The 13,328-nt window shown below is 40.6% G+C and overlaps 1 protein-coding gene across 1 annotated transcript; it reads right to left on the bottom strand.

Moving 5' to 3' along the window:
• Positions 1–1,082: 1,082 nt before the first annotated feature.
• On the bottom strand, positions 1,083–12,264 carry LOC139345893 (protein FAM83B-like). The gene is made up of 4 exons (XM_070984774.1): positions 11,789–12,264; positions 6,060–6,224; positions 4,329–4,453; positions 1,083–3,103 (listed from the first exon to the last, which is right to left on the bottom strand). The coding sequence occupies exons 1-4, from the start codon at positions 12,224–12,226 to the stop codon at positions 1,129–1,131; spliced, it is 2,703 nt and encodes a 900-aa protein (XP_070840875.1). The 5' UTR covers positions 12,227–12,264; the 3' UTR covers positions 1,083–1,128.
• Positions 12,265–13,328: the final 1,064 nt, after the last annotated feature.

Here is a 13,328-nt window from a genome sequence, read left to right as displayed (position 1 = left end):
GTTTTCACAACAAGAATTGACAGAAAAACTGTCAGTTGCCCCAATTTACAAAAGACATTTTGCTAGTGCTGCTACCTGCATTAAAAAAGTACATTTAGATATTTTACAGCAGGTCTCTTTCCAGAAGCAATGTCCAAGTTCCTCTGCATAATCACAGTTTTCTTGTCTAATGATATCTTTAAAGTCATTAAGAAGTCTGACTTCTTCATCAGATACCACTGAAATCTAGGTTTCTAGGCTACATTATTTGACGTGATTTTACTGTGTGGTTTGTTTTATTTATTACACATCTGGATGTCTGTATTGCAGCCACACATACCATGAGCATGAGCCATAAATGTCACAATTATCACAACAAAAACACAGGGAAAATGTACAAAATCAAGTAGTAGCACTAAAATCCTGGCCATATCTTACACACTATACCTTTAAAAGACCAGTGTGTAGGATTTAGTGGCATCTAGTGGTGAGGTTGCAGATTGCAATCCCTCACCCCTTGTCTGTTCTGGGCTACTGTAGAAATGTGACGGTGCAACAGGACGAACTCTGTGGAAGAGGAGCTGCTTCCTCTGCAGATGTAGAGCTCATTCTAAGGTAATGAAGCACTACAATTCTTACTTTCAGGTGATTATACACCAATGAAAACACAGCTGTATCTATAATCTGCCAATAGATCCCCCCAAATCTTACACACTGGGCTTTTAATCAAACTTTCAAAAGAAACAAACACATTTAATATATACACACATGTATTTTAAGTAAACATTTTTACAATTAAACCTACTTGACAAAATATTTCGCCCTGTCTACAAGCATTACTGTTACATCGACTCTGCTTTAACTTCATTGGTTAACGACTTGCTGGTGTTTTCACATCAACCCTGCTTTCATGTGACATCCAATTCAGGGTAGATGGACACTGATTTAGTTAGTACCTGATATATTACATCTTGTGTTTTGGCATCAGTGGTAAATCTATTCCCTGATCTTAGGCACATTATCAAACCCATTAAAGGAAAAATGTAGTGTACTGCAGTGGTGACTAGAAAGAGCCAATCAATGAATAAACAACAGAAGCACTAACTTTGCCTTCATTGCTGGGTGTGGCCTTCTTCTCTTCCTGTAACCCTACTTGTTCTTGCCTATAAGATTCCCTACTCGCTGCATGAATCTTCCCAGTTTGTTTTCAGTACCACTTTGTGTCTGATGCATTGGATAGCCAGAGTGAGGCTTGTTTAGTGAAGAGCCTTTGTCTTTGGGAATATTATCAGTGTTCAAAAAATATTCAAATCGACTGTAGACTTTCTGTCTTTGATAGACAGTCGGTCCCTCTTCGTTCAGAGTGCCTCCTGAGCCTCGGTCCTGATCTGCTGGAAGGTTTGCCTTCTTTTTGCTTGAACGCTGACTAGATAATCTCAGGAATGGAGATTTTGGCTTGTCTGTCTCTGTTGGTTGGTCTGTCACAGATGCCTGTGAATGGTCTGTGAAGAATCCTGAAGGATTCGTGGATTTCAGTGAGGACCTTCTTTGGACTGATTTCTCCTCTTTTTTGGATGCTTTCTTGTCATCTGATGTAAGCAGCGAATATACTTTCATTCTCATGGAATTTTTCCTTTGTAGGCTTGGTTCCTCGCACTGTGTTTGCCCTTTTTCTGTATGACTATTATCATCTACTGCATGCTGAGTTCCCATAGAAGTGTTTGGGAGAGTTTGTGTCTCATTCAGTATTGATTTCTGTCCTCCTGGAACAGGTGAGCCTGAGCTGTTGGCAATGTTACCGATAGAAGCATGGCTTCCTCTGGTATGATCCTGATGCTGTGATTCTGCAGGTAATCTCCAGTTCTCCTTTAAAACAACTCTGTCATCTCTGTGAATCTCCTCATTTCCATCTTTGAATACAGTGAAGTCCGAAGTGCTGACTCGTGTGTTTGAACCCTCTTTCTCTTCAGGGATTTCAATCAAAGACTCCATTGGTCTTGACTGCTGGATACTGAGACCACTGGACTGCAAATGAGGGAGCTTGAGCGACGGATCGTTTAGTCTCATATTTAAATCACCAGCTGAGGTTGTCCTGGAAATAGGCTCATGCCAGTTGTGCGTTGTCTTTCGTTCTGCCATCATTTTGACATCATAGTGAGAGGCAGAGCGGTGGCCATCAGTCAGAATTCCTTCTTTATTTGGGTCACTGTGTTTGTGGTTGGCTGTTTCCAGGCTGTAACCGTTTTGTGTATTTGGCTGTAACTCTGCCACACTCTTGTCCAGACCTCTTAATGAAGACATAAAGCTAGGTCTTTCTGTCACATACGCAGACCTCAGTGACTCTTGGCTTTGCCTGAGATTGGTGAAATCCTGCAGACTGAGCCTCTTTTGCCTCATTTCTTCCATCCTGGACTTAATGTCCCTCGACCTGCTGTGAATCATCTGTGACTGCTGCTCGTTTAATCCTGTGAGACTGCTATATGGAGATATTACTGGGGATGTCACATCACATGATGCATCTAGAGGCATGCTAAGATATGTTTCCATTTTCCACCTGTGGAGTGATGATTCAGAGTTGAATGGTATCAGATTCTGGTCTGCTCCGTAGAGAGTTTGGTGCCTAAGGTGCTGCTGGGACAGCCTGTTTGATAGTGAGTCGCCAGTCCCTCTCAGATTAGATCCAGTCCTTTCAGGAGTAAGAGAGGCTCCAATGTCCTTTGTCCCCATCCTCAGCCGAGTCAGGGAACTTAACTTCTGCAGTTCTCCACCATAACTGTGTCCCCGCATCAGATTCCCCATATCAGAACAGTGAGACTGATGCAGCCTGTCCTGCATGCTCAGCCCCCTGGTCAACATGCCGGAATTGTTAAACCTGTCGTCCTGAGCACCTCTCAGGCCGTGAATCTCTCTGGATCTCATGTGAATCTGATGCAGGGAAAGGTGGCTGGAGTTTGGGCTCTGCAGGTCTCTCAGGTTCTGGACAGATGCCCTCTCCCTGGACTGAATTGGAGGAACCGTGGAGCGAGCGAACAGCCTTCGAAACTCCTCGTCATAAGAGCAAACCAGCTGACCTGTGATCACCAGGACCATGCTGAGGTTGATCTTTTCAAATGACCACGTGTAGCTGCAAAAGACATGGCAACACAGTCGTCAGAGAGCCAGCAAGGATGATTATGGTACATAGATTTTCCACATCATAAATAACTGATGCAAGTCTTTATTATCTGAATTGTAGATGTGTTTTAGATATAAACCAGGTCTTAAAAACTACAACTGTCAAACATTGTGAATAATTTTCTTCTTACTAATGAAGACTGATGTGAGAAAGGCTTTCAGTTACAGCCAGACTCTTCACTAACGTCACAAATCAATGTTCCCTTTGTAATCTGGGAACAAAGAAGAAACCAGAAATGATGCACACTGTTTGTCACTTGAACTCATCTGATTTAACATGTGATCTGTATCTACATTTACCATCTGGTTAATGACATCTGACCCAGAGCCTTTGTATTGGATGACAGCTGCCCCAGTTGTTTTTTTATTCCACCTTTCTTTTCCCTCCTTTAGCCACGCTCCCACTCCTCGGACATCATTCCTCATCACCTGATTCCCATAATCACCTGCTTACCTGTGTCTCATTCCCTTAGACATCCTGTCACTATATATACCAGTTGCCAGATTGTCAGTGTTGTTTCTTGCCTTTGCTTTTCAGCCAGCTGGCCCTGAACCTGAACTCAAACTTTGTACCTGTACCTGCCTGCCCCGAGTTAACCTCTTGAGTCTTGTTACCTTCCCTGTAAGCTTATGTATTAACATTTTTCCAATAAATCACTAAACTGTTCTTACATTTGGGTCTTGTTTTCTTGCTGCCTGCTTGATATTTTGGTCATTTTGATATGAAAATTAGTTCAGCAGGACTGTTGGACAAATGAAATGAAATGTATGTGCGTCATTCACCTAAATCACTTTTAGGTGTGTCCAGGACTTGCTACTGCTCAGCCACCACTTGTCCTTTTGCCAGGATTACTAGAGCTAACGAGTGGCTAGACACATTTTTTTTTCTTACGACTGGTTATTCTGTGCATATTTACACCTGGCTGAGATCCGATCATGATGCAAGCCTAAAATGTGGTCTGGCTGCATTTCGATCACAATGCCTTCTGTGTGCATTTACAACTTGCATTAAAAAACACTTTTCCTTACCCAGACAAGAAGTTGTCTGGTGTAGACATACAGTGTGCTGTATTTCTGGTTTCATCTCAGTTGACCCATTTTTAGTTAAAAAAAGTGCAGAACAATAAGAGGCACCAGGTGGATTGAATATCTTGGTTTAATTGTTAGAGGGTCACCTGTATGTTCCGTACAACACTGTTCGGCAGTCCACCAGAATGAATTTTTGAGCCAGATCTCCATTGAACTTCACTCCAGACTGACACCGGTACTGCTGGCCCTGGACTGTCCGAACACGGAGGTTCTGATGGAGAAACCAAAAAAAGAGGCACCAGGTTAGAGCGACTTCAGCCAGGGAAAGAAAGAATTTTTCTGTCATTATTTAACTGAGTAATTGTTTGTTCATTGTGCCTTTTTTACACTAAATGTATTTTTACTTAAACTTAAATTAAATTACTTTTGCAAGGCCAGTGATTGTATCTGGGTGGCCATGCCCCCCGGACCAGATTTGATTTCATAAGTGGAAATTAAATGAGCAGAGCAGTAGATTTTTCCATTTCCGTTACTAACACACACACATACAGACAAGCACACACACCCTTCGTGATACTCTACAAGACTGAACCTGTGTATCAGTTTCTCTGAGGCTGGTATTTTGATGTGGCTACTGGCTAAGCAATTTGCACAAAGATCACAAAGCCGGCACTGTGTTCGCTGTGACGTCTTCTTGTTTGGACTGTTGAAACGTCGTCCTGATACTGCTCAACAGGAAAATCCAGCCATGCTAACAGATCAGTCCTACGGTCGCTGCAGTTGTCTCGTATGATAATGACAGGTAGAAACGCAGCAGGGGAATGCTGGTAAATGACAGCATTTTCACGAGGGTGTGGAGCAAATGTCAGACTTAATCCACTGAACGCTGCTGCCAATAGACGAAAGGTCATGCCACAGGCCAAACTTCCTCTGGCAGGAAACATCAGTGGAATACAAAGTGACAAACATACAGTTGAAGGAGTGGAAAGATGTGTAGCTTTCCCCTCAATGTTAGGAAAGGTCCATATCACATCATATTTAAGAAGTTGTTGTAAGTTGTATTCCTGTCTGTGCAGCACTTTATGTCTTTCTGTGCATCTTGTTGAGAACGTGAGAATGCATGAGAACAAACCACATTGGAAGCCATTCATAAGAACAATGACCAATAGTCCTAATAATGGACAAGAAGCCCACAGAGTGCATTTAAAAACAGCACCAGAACCTTAAGAGTAGACTAAAGTGTTTTCAAGGCTTTTAAATGAATTCTTTATTCTAAGGTGATACAACGCCTGTGTCTGTCTGGTTTAATAACAACTTAAGATGCTAACATTTTAAGCGTCTAAGACCCAAAGATGTCCACTCACTGAAGTTGCAAGATATGTCCAACATCACAGTCCTGAGTACATCCTTGCCTGATTTTAGCCAATTTTGAACCTTGAAACAAACATACAGTACATATGTCTTCCATGCATGAAAATTACATGAATCCTTGTGGACAAAGTGCTACTAGGAACAGAAAGTAGTTGGACATTGAAACCGCTGGGTGGAATGTGATGGGTGGGGGCCATTAAGGTGCAGAAATACAGAATTAAAACAAATTCAAACAAAGTCAGTGTATATTTCACTTCCCTGCATCTAATGCTGGAAAATAAAATATTGTGTCATGAAAACAGATGAAGGATTAAGTAAATGGGGCATAGTAGTAGTCTGAGTGAACTAATGTAAGTACACGTTTGTCTGCATTCTCAACAAATGATCATTATGTTCTCAAACCCCGAAAAAGAAAAATTAGGTCTTATTCTCCCCGTATTCAAAAACATTTTCATTTGACATTAGTGCATCGAACATTGTGCTTGATGGTGGTGATTATTTCTCACCTTGAGGTCTTGGATATTGACGCCCATCCTGTGCGACATGGTGAGGAAGCTCTTGAAGTGGGAATCATCCAAAAGGATATAGACTGCCACTCCCCTCATCGTGGCAGTGACGATCTCTTTGAAAATGTCGACGTCAGTGAAGACATCCATCGCTATGGCAATAACCTGGAGACATATTAAACATTTGAAGATACTTTGAATACAGAAAAAACAATATTTATTCAGACTGAGGATGTCTGAGGGCTCAAAGTAATGACTCTTAAAGGCACTTAAATGAGAATGTTTATACAAAAGTTCCACCAAGTAAAAAGCATCTTGAAATTGTAAAAGAAAAGTCTTCCTGACTTGACAGAATCCTCATCAGAATACTGTCATTCACTGTTATGTCCTCCTGGAGAAGACAGGCTGACCGTGACAGTGTGAATGAATGAATGAATGAATGAATGAATGAATGAATGAATGAATGAATGAATAGTGGTAGAAGAAGTGTTCAGATCCTTTACTTAGTGAAAGTACTAATACCATGCCATGAAAATACACCACTACAAGTAAAAACGTCTTGCATTTGAAACCTTATTTAAGTATAGAATCATTATCTGTAAAATGTAAGGTAAAGTACGTAGTAAGTAGTTTGGTTGCATGCGGGTAAACAGCTGGTGTGGAGAGCAAGAGAAGCAGATCACATCAGCTGAAATGAAGTCTTGGACGCCATCAGCCATCATCTGTTGACGATTGATCTTTTTTTAAATTGATCTGAAATCATGCAGATATCTGTTTATACAGATTGGCCGAAATGCCGAGTTGCTGTCGACTGTAAACAAACAGGAAGTCTTGGCCTGCATGTCTGTTATCTGTTTCCCACATGTCCACTGGTTACACTAGAAACCCTGAAACATTGGCTGTTGCCCCCCAGAGGCTAAATCATCATCAGACGATAGCCGATGGCTTCCAAGATTGGTCTTTTTCTATTTTATTCGATGCACTTGGATTAATTACTGCTGCATTAATGTGTGCGTTTGAGCTCATATAACAACTCATGTGCTGTGGGCTAGTTCATGCTACAGCAGTGCATCATATGCTCGCTGTAGGGGTTAACCTGCTACACCTGGGAGTTAATATGTGGCTTTTCCAGTTTGGTGCAGTCTTTATCTGAAGAGAAAAGCAAGGTTGTTAATTAAAAACTTCATGACTGGTGGAAAGAGATTGTGTTCTTTAGTCGTGTTTTCAGAGGTCATTGGGTCTGAGCGTGTGTGTGTGCTCCTGCACCAACACAGATAGACTGTTGGATTAAAACATAATATTTAGTTCCTTCATAAATCCGCAGGTTTGTTCTCCTACATTGTCCCATTGCTGTCCTGTGAGAAGCATGTATCTCTAAAAAGTCAACTTTCCATGAGCTCAGAAAAACAGCCTGTTTTAGCTCCATTCAGATACATTTTCCAGCTAATCCAACAAGGATTTTAAATGTCTTCAGAACCATAACCCTTAAAGAAACACTTTACCCTTTGGTTTATCACAAACATTCAAAATCACCCAATGTATTGTAGTAAAAATACAATATTTGCCAAGAAAATATATACTTGCATAAAATGGAAATACTCCAGCATAGTACAAGTACCTAGAATTTCTTCTTCAGTACTGTACTTGAGTAAATGTACTTAATTACTTTTCGCCACTGTGAATGAATGAATGACTGAATGAAGGAATGAATGTGGATCCATGAACAAAACTAAAACATCTTAAGTTTTTAAAGGTTTTTTTAGGTTTAAAGATTTAAAATCGTGATTTTATATGTCATGACTGAAGACATTTCAGTGGGGAATACTCTGAAGAAAAGGGATGCTTCCTGTGTTTAACCCCCATTTTCAGGCCTGATATAAATCTTTATGAGGTTAATAATTAACAGGACACATCGCAGCATGTTGTATGAGGTAGATGTTTGGCAAATGCAAATTATAAGCGGGGTGGTTCTCCAAAGGAAAACAGCACGAGTGAAATCATGTCTGAAAGCATCCAGGATTCATGCTATGACTCTAAAAAAGGCTCACACTGGATTTTACCTGCTTCACTTATGACTGTTTGCAGTACATGCATAAACAGATCAGCGCACATCATGCTGCTACACTGTGCACATTTCATCAGTCATTTTCAGATGGTGGATATCTGTGGAGTGAAAGTCTATTTCCTGTACGTGGACACACACACACACACACACACACACACACACACACACACACACACACACACCCTGCTGTAATTTCTGAATTATTAGCTTAAGTTGTGGAGACATTGAGCTGGTATCTGAACATTGAGTACAGTCAAGCTGAGACACGCCGGCCGGTTATTGTCATGTGTCTGAAAGTGAAACATGACCTTTATGCTCACCTTTTCCATTAGAACCTATTTCACCGTTGGCAAAGTAACATCTTGTCAATGTAAATGTGCGCAGGGACTGTGTTCTTTATATGTTAAGCTGTATATACTTTACGTTGTAGCAAGATCTTTTGCCATCTATTCTTGTACACAGAGGAATGGTGAATAATTCGCCCCAGGAGCTCAGTTTTTCTGGCACGTCAATATTCTGCTGGCAACTACAACCACTGTTGTAACTTCAGTAGCTGCTGGATTCACGTCTGGTTGTTCTGCTATATTTTGATTGCTGTTTATGGTTTCACTGGTACAGCTGATGAATGTTTACGTTATTTTGTCAAAATCTGCTGTCTATTGAGGGTTTATCAACATTATGCTTGTGAGTTCAGATCCCTTATTTAAGAAAAAGTGATACTACTACACTGCAAAAAAACCTCTTTGTTCTACTATTATTTAATGATATAATTAGATTGTTATGACTCATGCACTCACGTAAAAGCAGGATGTTACTGTTGCAGGTGGTTGAGGTGGAGCTCATTTTTAGCTCTTTTGACTCATTATTCTCTCAATCAATCGACTGATGATTGAAAATAATGGAAAAGGAGACAAACAGTCCAAACCACTGAGGGTCAAAACAAAATTACGGTTCAGAAAACACGACGATTCAAGAAAAAAAATGTGTTTCCACCATACAAAGCCTCAAAATTTTAGGGATTACAATTAAGGCATACAAGGAGTAAAAAGTGTAAAATTTCCTTGTGGTGGAATAGACAACATAAATATTCAAGTTAAGTACCTCAAATTCCATCACTGGTTTGAATTGATTCATACAAACGGTTTTATTGCTGCATTTTGTGATATTGTTTTTTTGAAATGTGCTTTGAAAAATAGATTATTATTTTTAACTAGGTATTTAAAATTAATTTGACTTTTTTTGTTATTAATAAAAGTACAACATAATATATGCTACAAGTATATGATATAACACCATAATATCATAATATCTAAAGAAGTTTTATTAGTTATTAATGGTTTCACCTGGACCTCTGTTTCTATGGTAACCCCTGCTGGCACAGTTACTGGTTAACTGGCATCCAGTCATTCTTCAAATCTGTGACCAAACAAAAATTGACTTTCATCTTTTATCCGCTCCACACACACCCATGTTTAGCTTGTTTGTCTGCTGACGCTCTTCATTATAGCTGGGCTCCCACTGAATTGAAATTTATTCATTCATTTTTCTCTGTCATCAGCTAATCAAGCTAGCTTTAGCTGTCTGAGGCTAATATGTTGCTAATACAACATTGTACATATGAACTGTTATAGCAACTTTACTTGTTTTGTCTTTTCTGATTTGTAATCCTGATTATTGTGTTTTATCCAATAACTTCCACAGTCACTTCCAGCAAACTCCTGTCTTCTTCTACAGGAGGTATGTTCAGTGTGCTGCACGGCGTGGACCTGCACACATTCAGTAGTATTGGCGGCAGAACTGTTTGCATCCTTCTCTTTTAGTTATTGATATACTTGACCCGATGCCACTGAATCACAACAAGCTGTTTTCGAATTGGCTTAATTTAATCTTGTCGTAAGGTTTGTTTTTACAGTTTTGACAGTTAAAAACCTATAACAGAATCATCAACATCTAGTTTAGCAAGAGATTATAATTATTTAACAATGAATGAGCTGCGGCAGGACAGAGCAGGTCTGACCTATGACAGAGAGGCAGGCTGTGTTGTAACACGTAAACTAACACGCGTGTCTGCTCATGAGTTCAGGCTCTTGCGTGAGGATTGAGTCAGATGTGTCGACCCAGATTTTGTGATTTGTTTCTGCATGTTTCAGTTGAATGGATCAGTGTCAGAGGAATTACCAGATCACATAGTTTTTTTGTTTTTTTTTTAACCCGAAATTCTAATTCTATTCTTCTAAATAATTAGGAAATTTCTTAAAACTACAAGTGCGCTTGGTGAGCGCAGACCTCCACCAAAGCCAATAGTCCACTCTTCTATGATCTGCAAATCTGCAGGCTCAAACATCACAGCCAGTATTATTGGTTGTTCTCGTGAAGTGTAAAGTTTGAACTTTTTTCCGTTATTGCTGACATTTTCACATGTGGACGAGAATAAGAGTATAATTAGCTACATGATGTATGTATTTAGATATTCATAGCCACACCTTCGTTTGAGAGAGGAGAGTTGTTGTGATTGTTGTGTTTCTCCAGTGAAGCCACTGTCCCCGAGTGCTCCATAACGACTGCTTTCTGTGTGGAGTTTGAGCAGCTACATGTGTTGACTGCACCCGTGGATTACTGGAACCCATGAATGTGGATTGTGTTGTGGATTATTGCATTTCTACAATCAGCTATGTTTTGTCACTGTTGAATTTTACTACCATCTACCGGATTTAGATGTATCTCATTTATTCCACCATGGCCAAATGCCCCTGCAGTGTTAACGAAAGTGAAAAGAATTAGTGTCTCCACCCAGTGATTTGGAAACACTTTTAAACACTATTTAATTTCCACCAAGGTTCATGAAAGTTGAGTCAGTAGGTTTTCCGTAATCCTGCTAACAGACAAACCAAGGAAATAAAACAGATAAAAACAGGCAACAGTGCCTTTGAAAAATAGTGTTGGAGGTAACTTTTTTGGTGGAGCATTTGCAGATAGAGAGGCGAGCCCTGGCATTAAAATGGCTAAATCCCCCCAAAAGAAAACAAATAAAACAGTAAAAGGCATGTTGACTATGTTATACAACTTTTACTAATAAAAAAGACAAACATGACTTGATCATCGGTGCCCTTGAGGTGAAGTCTGCCTGTACTTAAGCTCTGGAGGAGCTCAGTGGACTTATTAAAACCATAGACATGTATTACAGGAGCTCTTCCACACTGATCTGTGCATTGCTTAAATCACGGTCAGTGGCGTTTGTAGCTTTGCTGAAACTTGCTGTTTCGAGCGTGTAGGCTGCTAGCTCAGACTTTCTTGTTTCATGTAGCGATGGAGACCTTGGCACATGCAAACAGCGGAAGGGGAGGAAAATCTAGAGCTTAATTTAGAGCTAAGAACTTTATAACAAACTTTCTTATCGGCATTAAACATAAAGCAGAATAACTTCTGTATTGAGCTCTCTCCTGTAAAGTGTAGTTTAGGCCCACAGCGTGCTTTGTATGCAGAGAAACATGAGTGCATTACCTCTGTGTGAAGCAACACCTTTCATTGTGTTTGTGCAATAGATTAACTGCTATTGTTCTTGTACTACTCCACCTGTAAGTATGATGAATGAAGATGAATCTCTGAACATTTACCCACCTGCTAGATTCTAGAGTATTTTTTCACGTATTTGTTTGGTTCTCACCTGCCTCGCCTCCTGTATCTGTTTGCGAACCACTTCTTTGATGCTGGGTGTGTTTTGTCTGGGTGGGTGGAACAGCATGCTGATGCTTGTGTCCATGCTCTCCAGCAAGACCTCGGGCCAGCCCAGGTCCAGATCAGGCACCTCCTCGTCCGACTCAGTTGGGAAGTACGTGGAGGGACTGACCACGTCCTTGACCTGTTTTTGCTCGGAGTCATCCTCCACAAATGATAACTCTGCATTTTCCAAAATGAACAGGATCTCCTCCTCTGACAGAAAGTAGCTGATCTGCTCGGAATGGAGAAACTCCTCGTAGGCCTCTTTACCTCCACAGAGCAGGGCATAAATAGCCAGACGATAGGTTTCTTTGTAATGAGGCTGGATGTAAAGTGGATGCTCTTCTTCTTTCAGTGAAGACAGGTAGGACAGACTGGACTCCATGGATGCCAGATCCTGTCTGAGCGTCTTCGCGCAACAGACCTCTCCTTTACCTTCAGTGTGACAAGTTGTGTGACTGTTAAACATTCTGTTCAGACTAGACCCTCAGCTATAATGAAGCAACAGATACTGAAGAGCTCATTGCGACAGAAGGGCAGTTTACCTATATAAAGTTACAAAAACCCGTCTGTCAAGTGTGATTCACCACAAGTTAAACAATACAAGGGCATGTAGTAACTTCTTGAATATTATGATCCTTGTAAACTGGCCAAGCGACAGCAGAAAAACGTCTTAAATGAACTTACTTCATGACTGGTAAAAGAAATCGTCCCCTGTTCCTGTGTCCTGAACCTTCAAGAAAACAGCTCTAAAAGAACAACGTTAAACCCTCCAGTCAGCCTCGGTATGTGCACTCTGCAGCATGAACCAGCAGCACTAAGGCGTGGATTTGAACTGTCTATGCATCGAATAGCTTGTTGTACCTGCCCTGTTGCTCACATACTGTAACACACCCCTCCCCCATCTTAGCTCACCTGGGTTGCAGGGGCAGGAGCAGGTTTATTTACCTTTCCACCTGTCACACAGTCCATTTGAGCGTGCCTTCACTAGAATGCCTGTACATTTTTATTTTCAACTTTGTTCATGTTACCTCCTGACATATCTGGGGTACGGAGAGATTACTCACCAAGACAACAGAAGGAGATTGATTAGTAAAGTTTATTGCCATCACAAAGCATCAGGGGACACAGACAGACTCTGTGGCACAGAGACCAGGACAGGAAGTGAATATTTCTTTATTCAAAGGATCATTAACTGGCTTCATTAAGATCTCCACATAATGAAAAGCTACCTGGGGGAAAAAGTAGCTGTTGTTAAAGGAGGAAAACCATCCCAGAGCAAAAACAAAAAAAAATAATCAGGTATCTGGTGTTAATTACACACCCAGGTATTGACAACAGAACCCCAGCTCTGTACCTGCTACCTCCCAGGTCACCCAGCTTAAAGGATAATTCTGGTTTATAACAAGTTTGGTCTTATTTTTATAGTTTTGGTCTTATTGGTTATGAAAACTTGATGACATGGTGACATCGCTCAGACAGGTTGG

The sequence above is a fragment of the Chaetodon trifascialis genome, chromosome 2 (genome assembly GCF_039877785.1).
Source record: "Chaetodon trifascialis isolate fChaTrf1 chromosome 2, fChaTrf1.hap1, whole genome shotgun sequence".
Classification (NCBI taxonomy): Eukaryota; Metazoa; Chordata; class Actinopteri; order Chaetodontiformes; family Chaetodontidae; genus Chaetodon; species Chaetodon trifascialis.
This window is presented reverse-complemented; position numbering and strand designations above follow the sequence as displayed.